Source organism: Bos indicus x Bos taurus, chromosome 24 (genome assembly GCF_003369695.1).
Source record: "Bos indicus x Bos taurus breed Angus x Brahman F1 hybrid chromosome 24, Bos_hybrid_MaternalHap_v2.0, whole genome shotgun sequence".
NCBI classification, from domain to species: domain Eukaryota; kingdom Metazoa; phylum Chordata; class Mammalia; order Artiodactyla; family Bovidae; genus Bos; species Bos indicus x Bos taurus.
The window spans coordinates 29,990,079-30,009,587 of record NC_040099.1 but is presented as its reverse complement, the minus strand read 5'-3'; the positions used below and the strand labels follow the sequence as shown (position 1 = coordinate 30,009,587).

General features: G+C 41.0%; 1 protein-coding gene across 2 annotated transcripts in view; it reads right to left on the bottom strand.

Annotated features, from left to right (window-relative positions):
- Nucleotides 1–19,509, bottom strand: part of CHST9 (carbohydrate sulfotransferase 9) — a 279,495-nt gene that overhangs the window by 131,711 nt on the left and 128,275 nt on the right. The window contains exon 3 of one of the 2 annotated variants that reach the window (XM_027525927.1): nt 15,560–15,598. The exons of the other annotated variant lie outside the window; for it this stretch is intronic. Coding sequence (XP_027381728.1) covers nt 15,560–15,598 — 39 coding nt within the window. The remainder of the gene's footprint in view (nt 1–15,559; nt 15,599–19,509) is intronic. 2 annotated transcript variants of the gene reach the window in all.

The window sequence follows — 19,509 nt, the reverse complement described above, 5'->3', positions numbered from 1 at the left end:
ATATTCTTAAATTAATCTCATCTATTTCCTTTTACCAGAGAAGGCAATGGCACCCCACTCCAGTACTCTTGCCTGGAAAATCCCATGGACAGAGGAGCCTGGTAGGCTGTAGTCCATGGGGTCGCTAAGAGTCGGACACGACTGAGCGACTTCACTTTCACTTTTCACTTTCATGCATTGGGGAAGGAAATGGCAACCCACTCCAGTGTTCTTGCCTGGAGGATCCCAGGGACGGGGGAGCCTGGTGGGCTGCTGTCTATGGGGTCACACAGAGTCAGACACGACTGAAGCGACTTAGCAGTAGCAGTAGCATTTCCTTTTACTCTTTAAAATGTGGCTATTCAAAAGTTTGAATTTATATCTATGGTTTGAATTGTATTTCTACTGGACAGGGCTAATCTAGAAAAAAGCAAGAGAGAGGGAAGAAAACCAAATAAGCAAACAAATAACTGTGAAGCCTAGGAAATCCTATAAATCTAATAATTTTTTCTGCCTAAGTTAAAATCTTATAGGGTACCATATGATCACAATGAACTGTGGAAAATTTTTCAAGAGATGGGAATACTAGACCATCTTACCTGCCTCCTGAGAAATCTGTATGCAGGTCAAGAAGCAACAGTTAGAACTGTACATGGAAAAACAGACTGGCTCCAAACTGGGAAAACAGTGCATCAAGGCCGAACATTGTCACCTTGCTTATTTAATTTATATGCAGAGCACATCATGCAAAATGCTGGGCCAGATGAAGCACATGCTGGATCCAAGATTGCTGGAAGAAATATCAATAACCTCAGATATACAGATGACACCAGCCTTATGGCAGAAAGTGAAGAAGAACTAAAGAGCCTTTTGATGAAAGTGAAAGAGGAGAGTGAAAAATAGGCTTAAAACTCAGAAAACTAAGATCATGGCATCTGGAGCCATCACATCATGGCAAATATATGGGGAAACAATGGAAACAGCAACAGACTTTATTTTGGGGGGCTCCAAAATCACTGCAGATGGTGACTGCAGCCATGAAATTAAAAGATGTTTGTTCCTTGGAAGAAAAGCTATGACCAACCTAGACAGCACATTAAAAAGCAGAGATATTACTCTGCCAAAAAAGGTCTGTATAGTCAAAGCTATATAAGTTTTTCCAGTAGTCATGTATGGATGTGAGAGTTGGAACATAAAGAGAGCTGAATGCCTAAGAATTGATGCTTTTGAACCGTGGTGTCTGAGAAGACTCTTGAGAGTCCTTTGGACTGCAAGGAGATCCAACCAGTCCATCCTAAAGGAAATCAGTCCTGAATATTCATTGGAAGGACTGATGCTGAAGCTGAAACTTCAATTCTCTGACCACCTGATGAGAAGAACTGACTCATTGGAAAAGACCCTGATGCAGGGAAAGATTGAGGGCAGGAGGTGAAGGGGACAATAGAGGATGAGATGGTTGGATGGAATCACTGAATTGATGGACATGAGTTTTAGAAAGCTCCAGGAGTTGGTGATGGACAGGGAAGCCTGGTGTGCTGCAGTCCATGGAGTCCCAAAGAGTCGGACACAACTGAGTGACTGAACTGAATTGAACCATATGATCCAACAATTTTAATTTTAGGTATATACTGAAAAGAAATGAAAATGCAGTCTTGAAGAGATATTTGTCCCCTCATGTTCATAGTAGCATTATTCAGAATAGCCAAAAGGTGGAAGCAACCCAAGTGCCTATTGATGGATGAATGGATAAACAAAATTCATTATACACATTGAATAGCATTCAGCCTTAAAAGGCAAGAAAACCTTGACACATCCTGGAGCATAGACGTATCTTTGAAGATATTACGCTAAGTGAAATAAACCAGTTGCAAAAAGACACTGTATAATTCCATTTATATGAGGCACCTAGAGTGATCAAATTCATAGAGACAGAATGTAGAATCTTATGGGATGTAAGATTTAGTGCCCTTCTAGGTATTGTGACTCACTGGAAAAGACCCCGATGCTAGGAAATATTGAAGGCAAAAGAAGAAGGGAGTAGCAGAGGATGAGACAATGAGATAGCATCACAGATTCTATGGACATGAATTTGAGCAAACTCTGGAAGATAGTGGAGGACAGAGGAGCCTGGTGAGCTGCAGCCCATGGGGTTGCAGAGAGTCGGACTCGACTGAGCGACTAACACTTTCACTTCACTAATAACTCCATGGTGAAGATGTATAAGCAAATGCAGGTCAGCAAGGATAGATTCAAGAGACAGTCTGTGAGGACTCAAACAAGATAAAGATGTTGAAACAAATACCATGGGCTGTGGTCAGGATCATCATCTATAAATGGTTCAAACGGAAGCCAAGACACTGATGATCACATGGAACAAAATCTAATTATTTTTTCTGAAATCAGTCATGTAGTAATTCATGGCCCTTCATTAGCCCCTCAGTATAAATGAGTTGATCAGATTAGTGAGCTGTTTCTAAAAGAGTCCCCTGGGCTCTGGTTTCCCCCCACAATATCTACCTCCCTTCCTGGTTCTCTCTACTTCAAACCAGGCTTTGCCTCTCTCAGAGTCCCTGCAAGAGCCACTCAAGTCATAACCTCACTTCTGAGGTGAGCCGTCTACGGGCGTTTCTTGTTTCCTTAGAGTCTCCTGGCTTCTCTCCTGCCCTCTAAATCCTCTTATCGGGGAATTTTCAGTGAGATAGTAGGACAATTTATACGATTGATTACTGTATTACTCAGCTCAAATGACTATGTTCCCTGTAGATGGTTTTCAGTGACAGAGCATACAAGTATATCACTCACAGCTGATTAAAATGTTTGTGATCATTTCTATGGAAAAAACAACAAAAAAAAAGAAAAGTTGGGCATCTGTTCTTTTGGTTAGAAATACAGATTCATTGTTTTCTCTGTGGGAAAATCAGGTATGACTTAAGACTCTGCTAACAAGAAACCCTCAGGATCACCTATTCTCTATTTCTGTGGGCATGTTTAATCCTCTGCCAGTATGAGTGCCAGTTTTAACTAATCAAAATATGCACTGACCTAGAATGCTCGGGAATGGAGCAAATCGGGTTGGATGAAAGTGTAATTACTATTATACTGACTAATACACACACCTCGGATGCCCTTTGATGCAACTTCCACAATAAATTCAAACTAGCATGAGCCTAATTTTATTGAGAATGGCTTTGGCTTATACTGCCTTAATGAGCTCTATCATATAACTCCTGAAAGTCTATTTTTACTTGAGTCTCTTTCCATTTTAATCGGCAATTCCCTGTGGGCTTTCCTACAGAATGTTTAAGATGAAAGAGCGAAGTAATTTTTGGCTAACAAAATTACAAACCTTTTCTTCATTTCTTCTTCTGGATGAAAGGAACACATTGGTGGTTCAAGAATCAACCCAGATGAAAGTTCTTCTTCCCTTCTACAATGAGCCACGCTGCTTTATTTTGATGCAGCTAAAGAGGATATTTCTTCCCTGTCACCTAAAGAAACCATGTTTCCGGTCTCAATTGTATGTAAATAAATCCTGCTCTGTGTACCATAATAGCAATCCAAAATAAATTCACAGAGGGAATTTCAGAGAGAGGTTTTTATACCCGCACTTTGACCATGAAGGGTGATGCAATTTCTCCCACATTAGCTATTTGTCGTTTCAGATTTGTTTAATTTGCATACACATTCTGTTTTAAATGTAGTGTTATGAAAAAGAAATTTAGGGATTTTCAAAATAAAGCGGCACAGCTGTTTTGTTATTCAGTCTCCATCATAAATTCAACTAGCTGGAAAGTGAAGCCTGTTTTAAAATAAACTCTTCAGGTTTCCTTTTAATGAATAGCCCGTGTGTTCGTCTTCCATTTTCTGGATGGAAAAATATATCTAAGATACTTATTTCACTTGATGATAAATATTGTTATGAAACCACAAAACCCAGGGAATGTTGGTTATTTTTTAATAACCAACTTTGGGACTTTGCTGTCAATCAGATGGAGACCCAGGACTGTGCTTGTCAGTGTTTAACAGCTGATTCTCCAGGAATAAGCAAACGAATCAACCAACCCTGGTTTGCCAGTTTCCATGGTGCAAATCCTTCCACCATGGCCAACTGAGGTTATCTACATGACCTCCCTGAGCATACAGTGGGAAAAAGATATGTACAAACCAGTTCTTTCCAGGTATCTCCCCATATAACTCAAGCTGCTTCTAGCAATCCCCCTGCTTTGAGGCCATTTCTAGCTCTACCAGTTGACACATGAGGTCAAAGCAAGTTATTTAACTTCTCTACATCTTGGTTTTCTCATTTTTAAAATGTTGACCATAAACAAAGTTTACAGAGCCATTTTGAGGGTAAAGTAAAAGTCAGTGAGTGCAGAGCCTGAACTAGTAGGTCTCAGTAAACAGGATTCCCTGACGTAATGACTTAACGATTCTGTCTCTCTCCCTGCTCCTTTTTGAAGGCAAATTCTTCAAAAGAACAAGTGAGTATTTGTTTTCATTTGTTCTCTACTTTCTCCCTCAACCCACTGCTACCTGGATTTCACTAACAGAGCTCCTAAAAAGTAATTTCTTTGTGGTAACCAGGAGATCTTTTTTCTCTCGAATCCAATGAACATTTTCCAGGTGCTTATTTTATTTAACTGCTCTGTGGCATTTCACATACTTGACCAATTTCTTCTTCCGTCTTCCTCCTTCTCTTGGATTCAGAGACAGAGGATCCTGTTGATTCCCACAAGACAACACTGATAGATCTTTCTTAGGCTCCAGCCTCTGGCTTCTTTCACTGTGTTCTTTGCTCACGTTAGGGATTTACCAAGGACTCACTCCAGGCTCTTTTCTTCTTACACCCTCATTTCCCTTTGGGCAGCTTGTTCATAGCCAGGGCTTCAACTCTTATCCAGGTACTGACGGCTTGAAAGGCAAGCCTATGTCTCAGACCCCTCTCTGGGGTTCCAGTCTTGTAATGTCTGCTGCTTATTTAACATTCTTGACATTTCTACCTTCATATTTCATACATCACACTACAATCAACAAAGATATAACTCAGTTTATCATTTTCCCCACCAGATTTGTCCCTCCTCCAGTGTTCCCCACACAGGATGCACTATTCACCTTAATTCTTAGTCTGGAAACCTAGGCATCATCTTCCTCTACCTTCCATATCCAACCAAACAGGCCAATTCTGTCTTGTAAATGTATCTGCATTCATTTCCTTAGCGCCTTCGCTAATGACACTGTCTTAGTCAAGACCCTTCAGACCTTCACCCTTCCATTCTTATAACTAAAGAGATATACTTTCTGATTTCACTGTCTCCAGTCAATTCTCCTTCTAATCCAGACTTCCTCTGGAGGATTTTTATAAAATGCAAATAGACTATGTAATGCCTTGCCCTTCATCAGCTCCTGATATCTGCTGCATAAAGTCCAAACTCCATGGAAGGGCAAAATGGCCCTTGTTCTCACTATCTCATGCTTACTTTTCTGACCACATTGCTTGTCTTAGTTTATTTATTACTGTGCTACATCCAGTCTTACTTAACCACAAAGCTTCCTTCAACAGGCCGTGCTTCTTCTTGTCTTTGTCTTCCTGGAAAGCCAGCCCTTTCGCCTTTTCCACCTCAGTTCAGTTCAGTTCAGTTGCTCAGTTGTGTCCGACTTTTTGTGACCCCACGAATCGCAGCACGCCAGGCCTCCCTGTCCATCACCAACTCCCGGAGTTCACTCAGACTCACGTCCATCGAGTCAGTGATGCCATCCAGCCATCTCATCCTCTGTCATCCCCTTCTCCTCCTGCCTCCAATCCCTCCCAGCATCAGAGTCTTTTCCAATGAGTCAACTCTTCACATGAGGTAGCCAAAGTACTGGAGTTTCAGCTTTAGCATCATTCCTTCCAAAGAAATCCCAGGGCTGATTTCCTTCAGAATGGACTGGTTGGATCTCCTTGCAGTCCAAGGGACTCTCAAGAGTCTTCTCCAACACTACAGTTCAAAAGCATCAATGCTTCAGCGTTCAGCCTCCTTCACAGTCCAACTCTCACATCCATACATGACCACAGGAAAAACCATAGCCTTGACTAGACGAACTTTTGTTGGCAAAGTAATATCTCTGTTTTTGAATATGCTATCTAGGTTGGTCATAACTTTCCTTCCAAGGAGTAAGTGTCTTTTAATTCCATGGCTGCAGTCACCATCTGCAGTGATTTTGGAGCCCCAGAAAATAAAGTCTGACACTGTTTCCACTGTTTCCTCATCTATTTCCCATGAAGCGATGGGACCGGATGCCATGATCTTCATTTTCTGAATGTTGAGCTTTAAGCCAACTTTTTCACTCTCCACTTTCACTTTCATCAAGAGGCTTTTTAGTTCCTCTTCACTTTCTGCCATAAGGGTGGTGTCATGTGCATATCTGAGGTTATTGATATTTCTCCCGGCAATCTTGATTCCAGCTTGTGATTCTTCCAGTCCAGCAGAGTAGCCATCATGGTCAACAAGAGTCCGGAATGCAATCTCAAAAACGACAGAATGATCTCTGTTCGTTTCCAAGGCAAACCATTCAATATCACAGTAATCCAAGTCTATGTCCCAACCAGTAACGCTGAAGAAGCTGAAGTTGAATGGTTCTATGAAGACCTACAAGACCTTTCAGAACTAACACCCAAAAAAGATGTCCTTTTCCACCTAGTGAATTCCAATTATTTCTTTAAGTACCAGCTCAAATCTCCCCTCTTCCATGAACCCTTCTTTGATATCCTCATAACACCTAGTATGTGATTCTCTAAAAGGCAAACTTGATACTGGATTCGGAGAAGAAGATGGCAACCCACTTCAGGATTCTTGCCTGGGAAATCCCGTGGATAGAGGAGCCTGGTGGGCTGCAATCCATAGGGTCGCACAGAGTCAGACACGACTGAAGTGACTTAGCATGCATTCATGCATTTGAGAAGGAAATGGCAACCCACTCCAGTATTCTTGCCTGGAGAATCCCAGGGACAGAGGAGCCTGGTGGGCTGCCGTCTATGGGGTCCCACAGAGTTGGACACGACTGAAGCGACTCAGCAGCAGCAGCAGCATACGGGATTATAATCATGTCTATGCACCTGTTTTTCTCACCCAGCTGAAAGTGAATGAATTGAAACATTAATGCCATATCTTATTCACCACTTCATCCCCCATATCAAGCACAAAGCCTGGATCACAAAAATATTTAGCAAATTGAATGTATCAACTTATAAACACTTCCCCAGATTTATTCTCTTTCCCCTTTGTGGTACCAAATGAGATGGAATCAAGATATGAGTTTTTTTTTTTTAATTGAGATCTAATTGACATTAGCATTATATTAGTTTTAAGTGTACAACATAAAGATTCAGTATTTGTATATAGCAAAATGATTACCACAATAAGTCTAGTTAACGTTTGTCACTGCACAGAGTTACAGGTTTTTTTTCTTTTTTCCTTGTGATGAGAACTTTTAAGATCTACTCTCTTGTTTTGTTGTTGTGGTTGTTTTGCTGTTTAGTAGCTAAGTCATGTTGGATTCTTTGCTACCCTACGGACGTAGACTGCCAGGCTCCTCCATCCATGGGGTTTCCCAGGCAAGAATACTGGACTGGGTTGTCATTTCTTCCTCCAGGGGATCTTCCCGACCCAGAAATCAAACCCACAGCTCCTGCATTAGCATGAGCATTCTTTACCACTGAGCTGCCAGCGAAGCCCTCTACTCTTTTCAGTTCAGTTCAGTTCAGTCGTTCAGTCGTGTCCAACTCTCTGCAACCCCACGAATCACAGCACGCCAGGCCTCTCTGTCCATCACCATCTCCCGGAGTTCACTCGAACTCACATTCATGGAGTCGGTGATGCCATCCAGCCATCTCATTCTCTGTCATCCCCTTTCCCTCCTGCCCCCAATCCCTCCCAGCATCAGAGTCTTTTCCAATGAGTCAACTCTTCGCATGAGGTGGCCAAAGTACTGGAGTTTCAGCTTTAGCATCATTCCTTCCAAAGAAGACCCAGGGCTGATGTCCTTTAAAATGGATTGGTTGGATCTCCTTGCAGTCCAAGGGGCTCTCAAGAGTCTTCTCCAACACCACAGTTCAAAAGCATCAATTCTTCGGCACTCGGCTTTCTTCACAGTCCAACTTTCACATCTATACATGACCAGTGGAAAAACCATAGCCTTGACTAGATGGACCTTTGTTGGCAGAGTAATGTCTCCAAATATGTAATATAGTATTATTAAATGACAAGAGCTTTTGTAAAGTCTGAACAAGTTAGGATGATATGCATTTTCAACCTTGATTCTAACTGGAAGACTGATTCTTAAAGTGAGAATAAAACATGTAGAATATTACAAAATATTAAAATCCAAGAAGTGTAGGCTTTTCAAGAATGACAGTTCATTTAAAAACATATTTGTCACAACATAACCTGGCTGATCGGAGAGGGCAATGGCACCCCACTCCAGTACTCTTGCCTGGAAAATCCCATGGATGGAGGGGCCTGGTGGGCTGTCGTCTCTGGGGTCAACTGAACTGACTTAGCAGCAGCAGCAGCAGCAACCTGGCTGATAACTCCATATGTTTAATGTTGGTCATCGATAATTAAGACAATGACAAACTAGGTCTCCTCATGCTTATTTTTGAGAGTTTCTTGATAGTGTATAAGAACTATGACAAAAAGCACTACAAAAATAGTAACAGTGCAGATAAAAATCATGCTAAATATGCATGCACTTGAAAATTTGTGTTCAATAACTGAGTACCCAGTAAGAAAGTGAACATGCTATTCCCACACAGATGGAAGGATTTATTCAGCATCTAACACTTTTAAATCTGAATGACTGCATGTACAATGTATGTTTAAAGTTTTAAAAATGAGATGCTATTGCTGTTTTACAACATTTCAAAGAAGTGAAAAGCCCAGTTAAAGAGTAAGTAGCAAGAACTGAGCTTGTAAAACAGATGTTCTACCATTTGCTGAATTTCCAATAATAAGTTTCACCTTTGAGTTGAGAGAAAAATAACACTGTTCTTTACCAGTAACTTTTCAGAAATGATGCAAAGGAAAAAAATTCTTAAATTTTTGTGATGCTCTAATGTCGTAAATGGGACTGGTGATGGAAGTAAAGTCTGATGCTGTAAAGAGCAATATTGCATGAGAACCTGGAATGTTAGGTCCATGAATCAAGGTAAATTAGAAGTGGTCAAACAGGAGATGGCAAGAGTGAACACTGACATTCTAGGAATCAGTGAACTAAAATGGGAGAATTTAATTCAGATGATTATTACTACTATATCTACTACTGTGGGCTAGAATCCCTTAGAAGAAATGGAGTAGGCCTCATAGTCAACAAAAGAGTCCAAAATGCAGTACTTGGGTGCAATCTCAAAAATGACACAATGATCTCTGTTCGTTTCCAAGGCAAACCAATTTATATTACAGTGATCCAATGCCCCAACCAGTAATGCTGAAGAAGCTGAAATTGAATGGTTCTATGAAGACCTACAAGACCTTCTATAATGGACACCCAATAAAGATGTCCTTTTCATCACAGGTGACTGGAATGCAAAAGTAGGAAGTCGAGAGCTACCTGCAGTAACAGGCAAATTTGGCCTTGGAGTACAAAATAAAGCAGGTCAAAGGCTAACAGAGTTTTGCCAAGAGAATGCACTGGTCATAGCAAACACCCTCTTCCAACCAAAATCAGATTGATTATATTCTTTGCAGCCAAAGATGGAGAAGCTCTATAGAGTCAGCAAAAGCAAGACCAGGAGCTGACTGTGGCTCAGACTATGAACTCCTTATTGCAAAATTAAGACTTAAATAGAAGAAAGTAGGGAAAACCACTCAGAGAAGGCAATGGCACCCCACTCCAGTACTCTTGCTCAGAAAACCCCGTGGATGGAGGGGCCTGGTGGGCTGCAGTCCATGGGGTCGCTAGGAGTCGGACATGACTGAGCGACTTCACTTTATTTTTTCACTTTCATGCAATGGAGAAGGAAATGGCAACCCACTCCAGTGTTCTTGCCTGGAGAATCCCAGGGAGAGGGGAGCCTGGTGGGCTGCCATCTATGGGGTCGCACAGAGTCGGACACGACTGAAGCAACTTAGCAGTAGCAGCAGCAGGGAAAACCACTGGACCATTCAGGTATGACCTAAATCAAATTGCTTACGATTATACAGGAGAAGTGACAAATAGATCCAAGGGACTAGGTCTTATAGACAGAGAGTCTGAAAAACTATGAATGGAGGTTCATGACATTGTACAGGAGGCAGTGATCAAGATCACCCTCAAGAAAAAGAAATGCAAAAAGGCAAAATGGTTGCCTGAGGAGACCTTACAAATAGCTGGGAAAAGAAGAGAAGCTAAAGGTAAAGGGGAAAAGGAAAGATATACCCATTTGAATGCAGAGTTCCAAAAATAGCAAGGAGAGATAAGAAAGCCTTCCTCATGGATCAATGCGAAGAAATAGAGGAAAACAATAGAATGGGAAAGACTAAAGAAGTCTTCAAGAAAATTAGAGATACCAAAGGAACATTTCATGAAAAGATGGGCACAATAAAGGACAGAAATGGCATGGACCTAACAGAAGCAGAAGATATTAAGAAGAAGTGGCAAGAATACACAGAAGAACTATACAAGAAAGATCTTAATGACCCAGATAACAACGATGGTGTGATCACTCACTTAGAGTCAGACATCCTGGAATGTGAAGTCAAATGGGTTTTAGGAAGCATCACTACAAACAAAGCTAGTGGAGGTGGTGGAATCCCAATTGAGCTATTTCAAATCCTAAAAGATGATGCTGTGAAACTGCTGCACTCAATATGCCAGCAATTTTGGAAAACTCAGCAGTGGCCACAGGAGTGGAAAAGTTCAGTGTTCATTCCAATCCCAAAGAAAGGCAATGCCAAAGAATGTTTAAACTACTGCACAATTGCACTCATCTCACACGCAGCAATGTAATGCTCAAAATTCTCCAGCCAGGTTTCAGCAGTATGTGAACTGTGAACTTCCAGATGTTCTAGCTCGATTTAGAAAAGGCAGAGGAACCAAAGATCAAAGTGGCAACATCCATTGGATCATCGAAAAAGCAAGAGAGTTCCAGAAAAACATCTACTTTTGCCTTGACTAGACCAAAGCCTTTAACTGTGTGGATCACAACAAACTGTGGGAAATTCAAGAGATGGGAATACTAGACCACCTTACCTGTTCCTGAGAATTCTTTATGCAGGTCAAGAAGCAACAGTTAGAACTGAATATGGAACAACAGACTGGTTCCAAATCAGAAAAGGATTATGTCAAGGCTGTATGGTAAAGAATCGAGCTGCCAATGTAGGAGACATGGGTTTGATTCCTGGGTTGAGAAGACACCCTGGAGAAGGAAGTGGCACCCTCTCAAGTATTCTTGCCTAGGAAATTTCATAGACAGAGAAGCCAGGTGACTACAGTCCACGAGGTCACAAAGAATCAGACACAACTCAGCAACTTAACAATACCACCATCTTAAATGAAAAGAATGCAAAGTCATTTTGAAACATTCATTATCATCCCTACTGATAACTCCATTCTCTGGTCCATTAGGACTATTCTTTACTTCATACTTAGCTGAATTTGAAAGTGTTCTCCTTTTTGGAAAAATTGGAATAGTATCTGTTTAACCGATGGTGTCTCTTGATAGTCTAGCTTAGTAAGCCTTGTAATATCTCTTTTTCTAAATAATAATTTATGAAGCATTTTTCTCTGCAAGAATTCTTCTTTGTGTTTTTGTTGTTTTCTTCTAAAAAACAAGAATTCCTAACCTCAAAAGGGGTTTTTTTTTCTCCTAAGAGAAAAGTAACTTCACACTCCATAGAGTTTTTATGTAGAAATCTATGGAATATAGCTGGTTATTTTTTTCTATTTTTTTGATCAGGACAAATAGATAATTGTTGATGTTGGGAACTTGCCTCCTGGCATTTTTCTATTTACCATTTCACCTCCATATATTTTAAATATTCTTTACCAACCCAAACAGCCAAATTTAGCTTTGATGTTGCTGGCCACATTTTATGAATTTGACATGGGTTTCCAAATTCAATGTCAAGATGCATATGCTTTGAATTATCTTTTGAAAATGGCTAAGCTTACCATAGCTTTTGAAAAATGGTATCAGGTTATCCATACTCTCTTGTGACTCATTCCTGGCTTATCAAAAAGAGCATCATACTTGAAACTACAGCCAGGGCTGCAATCAGGACACAAACAACTTTCTCCCACAAGAAGCTAAATGGACTATAGAATAATTTTATTTCACTGTCTTTACTAAACAACTCAGTCTAAACTAACAAACTTTGGGACATGATTCATTCAGTTACATAATGAAATATGAGCCATTTAGGAATTTTTGTAGTGTTGATCCGTACGCAGATTGTAGAGCTATTTTAATAAAGAACTGACAGTAAGTAGAATCAGACACAAAATTGAGAACCTTAGGAATGATCCAACCAACTTTTCAGGAATTTCTTATCAACATCTCTTGCATACAACAGAAATTAATACTGCATCATAAAGTAATTATATATACTCCAGTAATAAAATTTTTAAAAAACTACTATAAAAAAAAAAATCCCTTGCAAGTGATGGCCCAACTTCTGTAAAGTGTTACTCACATAAGTTTATTCTTCCCAGACCTGGAGAAGTTTCCTAGTTAGGAAGTTATTTCTTTTTTTGAGTAAAAACACACCTCTGTAACTTTCATCTTAGTGCAAGATTCTTTAAACAAAGAATTAACCAACCCTACTCACTCAGTAGGGCTTCCCTGGTGGCTTAGTGGTGAAGAATCCAGCTGCGGTGCAGGAGACCGCCTGCAATGCATGTGACACAGACTGGATCCCTGGGTCAGGAAGATCCCCTGGAGGAGGAAATGGCAACCCACTCCAGTATTCTCGCCTGGAGAATCCCATGGACGGAGGAGCCTGGTGGGCTACAGTCCATGGGGTCACAAAGAGTAGGACATGATTGAGTGACTTCACTTTCACTTTCTTTCTTTCTTGCCTTGGAAACCCCACCGACAGAGGAGCCTGGTGAGCTACAGTCCAAGGGGTTGAAGAGTCAGACAACTTAGCGACTAAACTACTACCATTACCAGTCACTCAAAAATTGAGGGTCCTGGAACTCCCTATTTTTCTCTACCATATTTATTCTTCTAAATTCTTTCTCCTGCAGCTGGGAGATGGACCCACTATAAGCAAAAGGGTGCTGGGTTGTGCTTAGCTGCTCAGTCATGTCCAACTCTTTGTGATCCCATGGACTATAGCCCACCAGGCTCCTCCGTCCATGGAATTCTCCAGACAAGAATACTGCAGTGGGTTGCCAAGCCTCCCCCCAGGGGATCTTCCCAACCCAGGGATTGAACCTAAGTCTCCCACATTGCAGGCAGATTCTTTACCATCTGAACCACCAGGGAAGCCCCAAGCAAAAGGGTGTACTGTCTAATTCAGCAGACAGGACACAGAATCTGAGCAGAATGGAAGATAATGAATACAAAGAAATCCAGGCAGGAAGTAAGAAGCAGGAGTGCCTATGATGTTATTGGTATCTCAGGCACATGCTTTACAAAGATGCAGACATTCAGAGAAGAACCACAAACTGAACATGGTTATACTTCTGGCCACATTGGCAATGGTTATGTCTCAGTTTTGAAAACTCAGACTGTCTTTACGAATGCAGATTTCCTGAGGGCAGGATTTGTGTTCTTTGAAACGATGAGGAGCCAAAATATTTTCCCCAATAATTTGAGCTCTGTGTGTCAGTTATCCTTGACTTCACTTCCTCACAGAAAGTTTCTTCCGCTTTCTCACAGAAATAGAACATACTGACAAGCTGCGGGATCAGTTGAGGCAAGTTAGCTCCATTAAAGAAGGGAGTTTCCTCAGAACCCTGGTAATCAGTGTTTGCCTTAAAAAGACGGTCTAATTGTTGAAAAATATTTTACTAAGCAAGAAACCTAACACTTTGTTGAAATGATTGCACTTTGATTTGGAAAGAAAGCTTAGGAGGGTGGGACTCTGGGAAGAATAAGGAATGAAGAAATCTGAGTTCTTCTCTTGTCTCTGTTGCTAGTCCCTTATGTCACCTTGGTCACGCAGCATATTAGAACCCACAAGCATGGAGGGGACTTAAAGAGGCATCTGGTTTAACACTTTGCCCAGCTTAGCTTTCATCTCAACAATAAAGTTTCTTTACGCCCATACCTACAGGATCATAGCAATAGCGGTTCAGAAACAGTATAAACAATTTTCCCCCAAGGAGCAATAATGGAGGTGATCACATCTGTGAGGACGCCAGACACTTTCTTGACTTCACTTTTTTTTTTTTTTTGGCATTCATGATAAGGTTTTAAAAGAGCCACAGGGAGAAGGCAAACAATAACATTTAAAAGGGAAATCGTGTCTAAGATGAACCCTAACAATGGGAAGGAGAAAAGAGACAGGGGCTTAGACTACTTTAACATTTTTGGTTTTGGATTAACACAAATTTTGGCTTTCTGTTGACTGCATTGTTTGCAAACATTAACACATCATTACCAGATCAGAAAAAAAAAAGGAAGTTGAAAGAAGACAGTATTTGGGAGTAACATGTTGGTGAAAACTTAGCAAGGAAGGTGGGAATTCCCTGGTGGTCCAGTGCTTAGGACTCCATGCTTCCACTGAAGCGTGCGAGGGTTCTATTTCTGGTCAAGGAACTAAGATCCTGCATGTGGCAAGATGTGGCCAAAAAAAATAATAATAATAATAAACAAAAATAAAAAAACACTCAGTTAAAAAAAATAAAATAATGGTTAAAAAATCTTAGGATGGGTGGTGGGCATGGGTACATATGCCAGATTAGAATTCTCTGTGAATACTGACAATTTTCGGGCACTGGGAACTGGAAAATTGCCCTTATGCAAATATTTACTTGGCAAATGAAACTTTATCTTACCATACATGACTTTAAGCCAAAAGCCTAGTGATGAAAATATGGAAATGTCAAAATGTATTTCTGTATCAGATAGCAAATATTGGCCCCTACTATGTGCAATGGCACTGTGCCAAAGCACCATTTACTTCTGCATATATCTTAGGATTTAGAAGTGGAGAAATCTTAAAATTCCTTCAAAATGTAAAGACTCTTCTTGCTTAATTGACACCACCCTGAAAAACATCAACTACATAAATGACTTCAAGAAAAATAATTAAGGTTCACAGATATTTAGGGAAATGAAACAGTTGTCAACAACTACAACCTTCACATTTTGAAGTTGGTGGTTGCAACACTTACTTTTTAAATAGGTAATCATGGAAAAATTGAGTAACATGCCATCTCATTTTCATCTGAATAGAAAGGTGGGATGAAAAGGACATGACTTATGTGAAAGTGAAAAAGCAAAATGTGTTCATTTATTTTCATTAATTCAAAGTCAATCAAGTCTAGATTTATAAACTACTGCATTTTTAAGGTGAGTTTTTGAATATTATAATGCAAATCGGTTGTGTTTTTTTTCAAGGTGGAAGTAAAAACATGACATAAAGCTGAGGCCAATTAGTCAGCATCTTACCTGAAGTCGCTCTTTGTTCTCTTCTCTTCTCTACTTTCCCTGCAATAAGAAGTGGCGGATCAGTTGCAATATGCAGCTGTGAGAAAATGATGTAACTAAGACAGAAGCCCAGTTTATCGCAATTTCCAGACACAGTCACTAGGTCAGCCATCTTCAACATTTTTCCCGAGATGACTGGGCACAGAGGAAAGGGCTGAACAATATTTTCAGATCAATTTACAAAAGTCAAAAATTAATGAATATGCATTAAATATGCTGCTGGGTTTAAAAAAATCTTGTTAGAGCCATTTACTCAACAGTAAAATTAAGAGTGCAAACCCCACCCATAGGACAAATCCCCATGTTCCATGTGCGGGTAAACACGTAACTAAGATAAGACCGTGCCCTCTTATGACCTACTTGGGAAGATAAAGGACAGAAAATACGACATGAAACAAGATGCGCCCTCAAAGGGCATGTGCGTGTGTGCGTGTGTGCTCAGTCATGTCTGACTCTCTGCAATGCTGTGGACTGTAGCCCACCAGGCTCCTCTATCCATGGTATAAATGTTTAAAATACTAGAGGGTGAAATGATTAGTTTTAAGAAATAAAGGGGTGCCCATGAAGTTATGGAGAATACTTAACTTAAAAATCAAATATGGAGTATTTGATTTGAACCTTGAAGACATATGTAATTTGGGGAATTTTAAATAAGGAAAGGATTAATTCTTGACCAAAGAAATAGTATAGATTCTGTGCATGCATACATGTATGCTATGTCACTTCAGTTGTGTTTGACTCTGTGACCTTATGGACTGTAGTCGGCTGGGTTCCTCTGTCCCTGGGATTCTCCAGGCAAGAATACTGGAATGGGTTGCCATGCCTTCCTCCAGGGGTCCTTCCCAACCCAGGCACTGAACATGAGTTTCTTACATCTCCTACACTGGCAAAGTGAAAGTGAAGTCGCTCAGTCGTGTCTGACTCTTTGTGACCCTATGGACTGTAGCCCACCAGGCTCCTCCGTCCATGGGATTTTTCCAGGCAAGAATACTAGAGTAGGTTGCCATTTCCTTCTCCAGGGGATCTTCCTGACCCAGGGATCAAAACAGGGTCTCCTGTACTGCAGGCGGACTCTTTTCTGTCTGAAATCCCATTGGCAGGCAGGTCCTTTACCACAGGTGCCACCTGGGAAGACCTATGGGTTTTGTAGGACAGGGCTGTCCTACAAAACCCATAGGTCACCTTTAGGACTTGCCTTAAGAACTCAAATGAACAGAGTTTTGCATAGGAGGAGGGCTATCTGAGAAGTTGGGCAAGAGGTTGAGTATGTCAGTGGGAGCAAAGAGGAGGGAAGTGATGGGTGCAGAGGAGACGGCAGGAAAGCAGAGCTCACAGGGCCCAGGGGTTTACAAACTGTAAGTGCAAGGGAAAAGGAAAGGTCAAAATGAATGGCTATCTAGGTGTCTCTGGGTGTGGTGATGCAATTCAGGGAAACGGTAAACATGATGGGGACATGGGAATGATGAGTTCAGTTTTAGGCTTAATGAGTTTGAAGTGCTATGGGGACTTGGAGCTTGGGAGGGTGATTGGAATTGAAATTACAGACGTAGAAAATGGCCATCTTAAGAAGGTGGCTGGAACTGAAAGGGGAAATAGAAACATACAGGCAGACAGAACAGGGAAAGGTCCCAGAATGAAGACAGGGACCAAGAAAGCAAAAAACACGATTTGTGCTTTGTGATGGAGGATGAGGAGAAGACAGAGGAAGCAGAGGTCCACGAGACCAACCGAACAGAGTCAGGTACCACAAATAAAGTTTTAGGAAGTATGGAATGGGGCTACCAACAGCATCCGAAGCAGCTGAGTTCACGAGGTTGTTGCTAGACTGTGAGAGAGAAGTTTTAGCAGAGAGAGGGTGGGGAACATGAGAGGCCTTGAAGGTCTACAGAGTACTGGGTGATGAGGAAGATGAGGCCGAGGAGGAAATGACTTGTCCATGATACCTGCCAAACATGTGTGAGATGGGGCGATAGTTTGAGCAGGAGTTAGGTCAGGTTTCTGGGATACCTTAGCATGTTTATGAGCTTAGATCAGAAGGTTGGCACCAGGGCAATGGTGTGTGTAAACGCCCCTGTTGAGGTGAGAGCCTTGATTCTGTGATGGGTAAGTAAAGGCTACCCTTCTAGCCATCACTTTCTTGTTAGTTATTAACTTTTCACAGATGGAGCTGGTTACTGAGAGGTTATGGAAGCTGCATGTAAACTTCCCACAAGGCCTTTAAACTATAAGGTGGAAAACATATAAGCCTTCTCTTGTGTAGCTGCCCGAAGGGGAGAATTTATTTAACTGGCATCCTGATTAATTTCATATTCTATTCATTTGAGTGATTCTCAGAGTACTTGTTTGATGTAATTTGTTTCAATGATTCAAATAGATAAATGGCATTAATAGCACATTTAAAGGTTTCATTCATTACCAAGTGTGATGCGATATCTCCTCATTCAAGATTTTTATTGGGCAAGCCACTATGTATGCTTGATTATAAATTTTTGTATACTAGGGGCCTCAAACATTTTCATGAATTTTTACAAAAATGTTATTCAAGTCCTGAATTATTAAAAAATAATTAAAAAAAGACATTAAAAACTATTCTCATTGGAGAGTCTTTAACTTGTATGAGTCATAAATCCTGAAAGCTCACAATGAATGTACTGAAGGTAAATAATGGGTTATGGTAGACAGTCTCGAAGGTGATCCCAATGATCTTCTTCCCTCCTCCAGGCATTTGTATCCTTGTGTTGTCTGCTCCCACACTGAATCAGATTGACTTGTATAACCAGTAGGATTTTGTAGAAATAATGTGATTTCCAAGGCTGGGCCTCAAAAAACATTATGGCTTCTGTTTTGTTCTCTCTCAGATTACTTCCTTGGAGAGAAACCAGATAATAAGTTAAGAAGACACTCTTCCTAAGGAGAGACCCATGTGGCAAAAAACTGAGGTCTCCTGTCAATACTACTGAGACCTCCTGTCAATAGCCAATGAGGAACCGAGGACTCCAGAACAGCCAATGTGCAACTGAGGCCTCTAGCTAATAGCCAATGAAGAATTAAGGCCTCCGGAATGGCCAATGAGCAACTGAGGCTTTCAATTAGCAGCCACTGAGAAACTGAGGCCTGCTGCCAGCAGTCTTTATCGACTTGCCAGGCTAATGAGCAGCCCCTTCTGCAGCCCAGCCCCAGTCAAACCTTCACATGGTTGCAGCTCAGGACACCTTGACTGTAACTTCATGGGAGACCCTGACCCAGAACCACCCAATCAGCCACTCCAGAGTTCCCCACAGAAACTGTGACATGAAAAATGTCTGCTGCTGTTCTCAACTGCTAAGTTTTGGGTAAATTGTCATACAGTAATACACAACTAATACGATGGGATAATTTTATTATGAAAGTTTGGGTTAATTTATCAATTAATACAATATGCATGTGTGTGTGTTAGTCACTCCATTGTGTCTGACTCTTTGTGACCCCATGGACTGTAGTCCACCAGGCTCCTCTCCGTGGAATTCTCCAGGCAAGAATATTGGAATGGGTTGCCATTTCCTTTTCCAGGGGATCTTCCTGACCCAGGAATTGAACCTGGGTCTCCTGCATTGCAGGCAGACCCTTTACAAACTGAGCCATAGGGAATATGCATTAAAGGATGTTAATTTTTGCAGATAGATCAGTCTCCCTGCCTTTCTCATCTGTAAGGTAGAGATCAGAGCCTGCTTATCTGGAATGTTGTGAGGATGAACTAATTTCATATGCAGAGCCAGCAGGAAGTGGAGGTTACATACAAAATACTGGCATTCAAGGTTTCAGAAGGGAGGCTGGAAGGCATTGTTGATAACAATTTTTCACTGAGATGTCAAACAGTTCTCTGCCCTTATGACATATGAAAGGGCTCTGTAAACTGTGGCATTCTATATAAA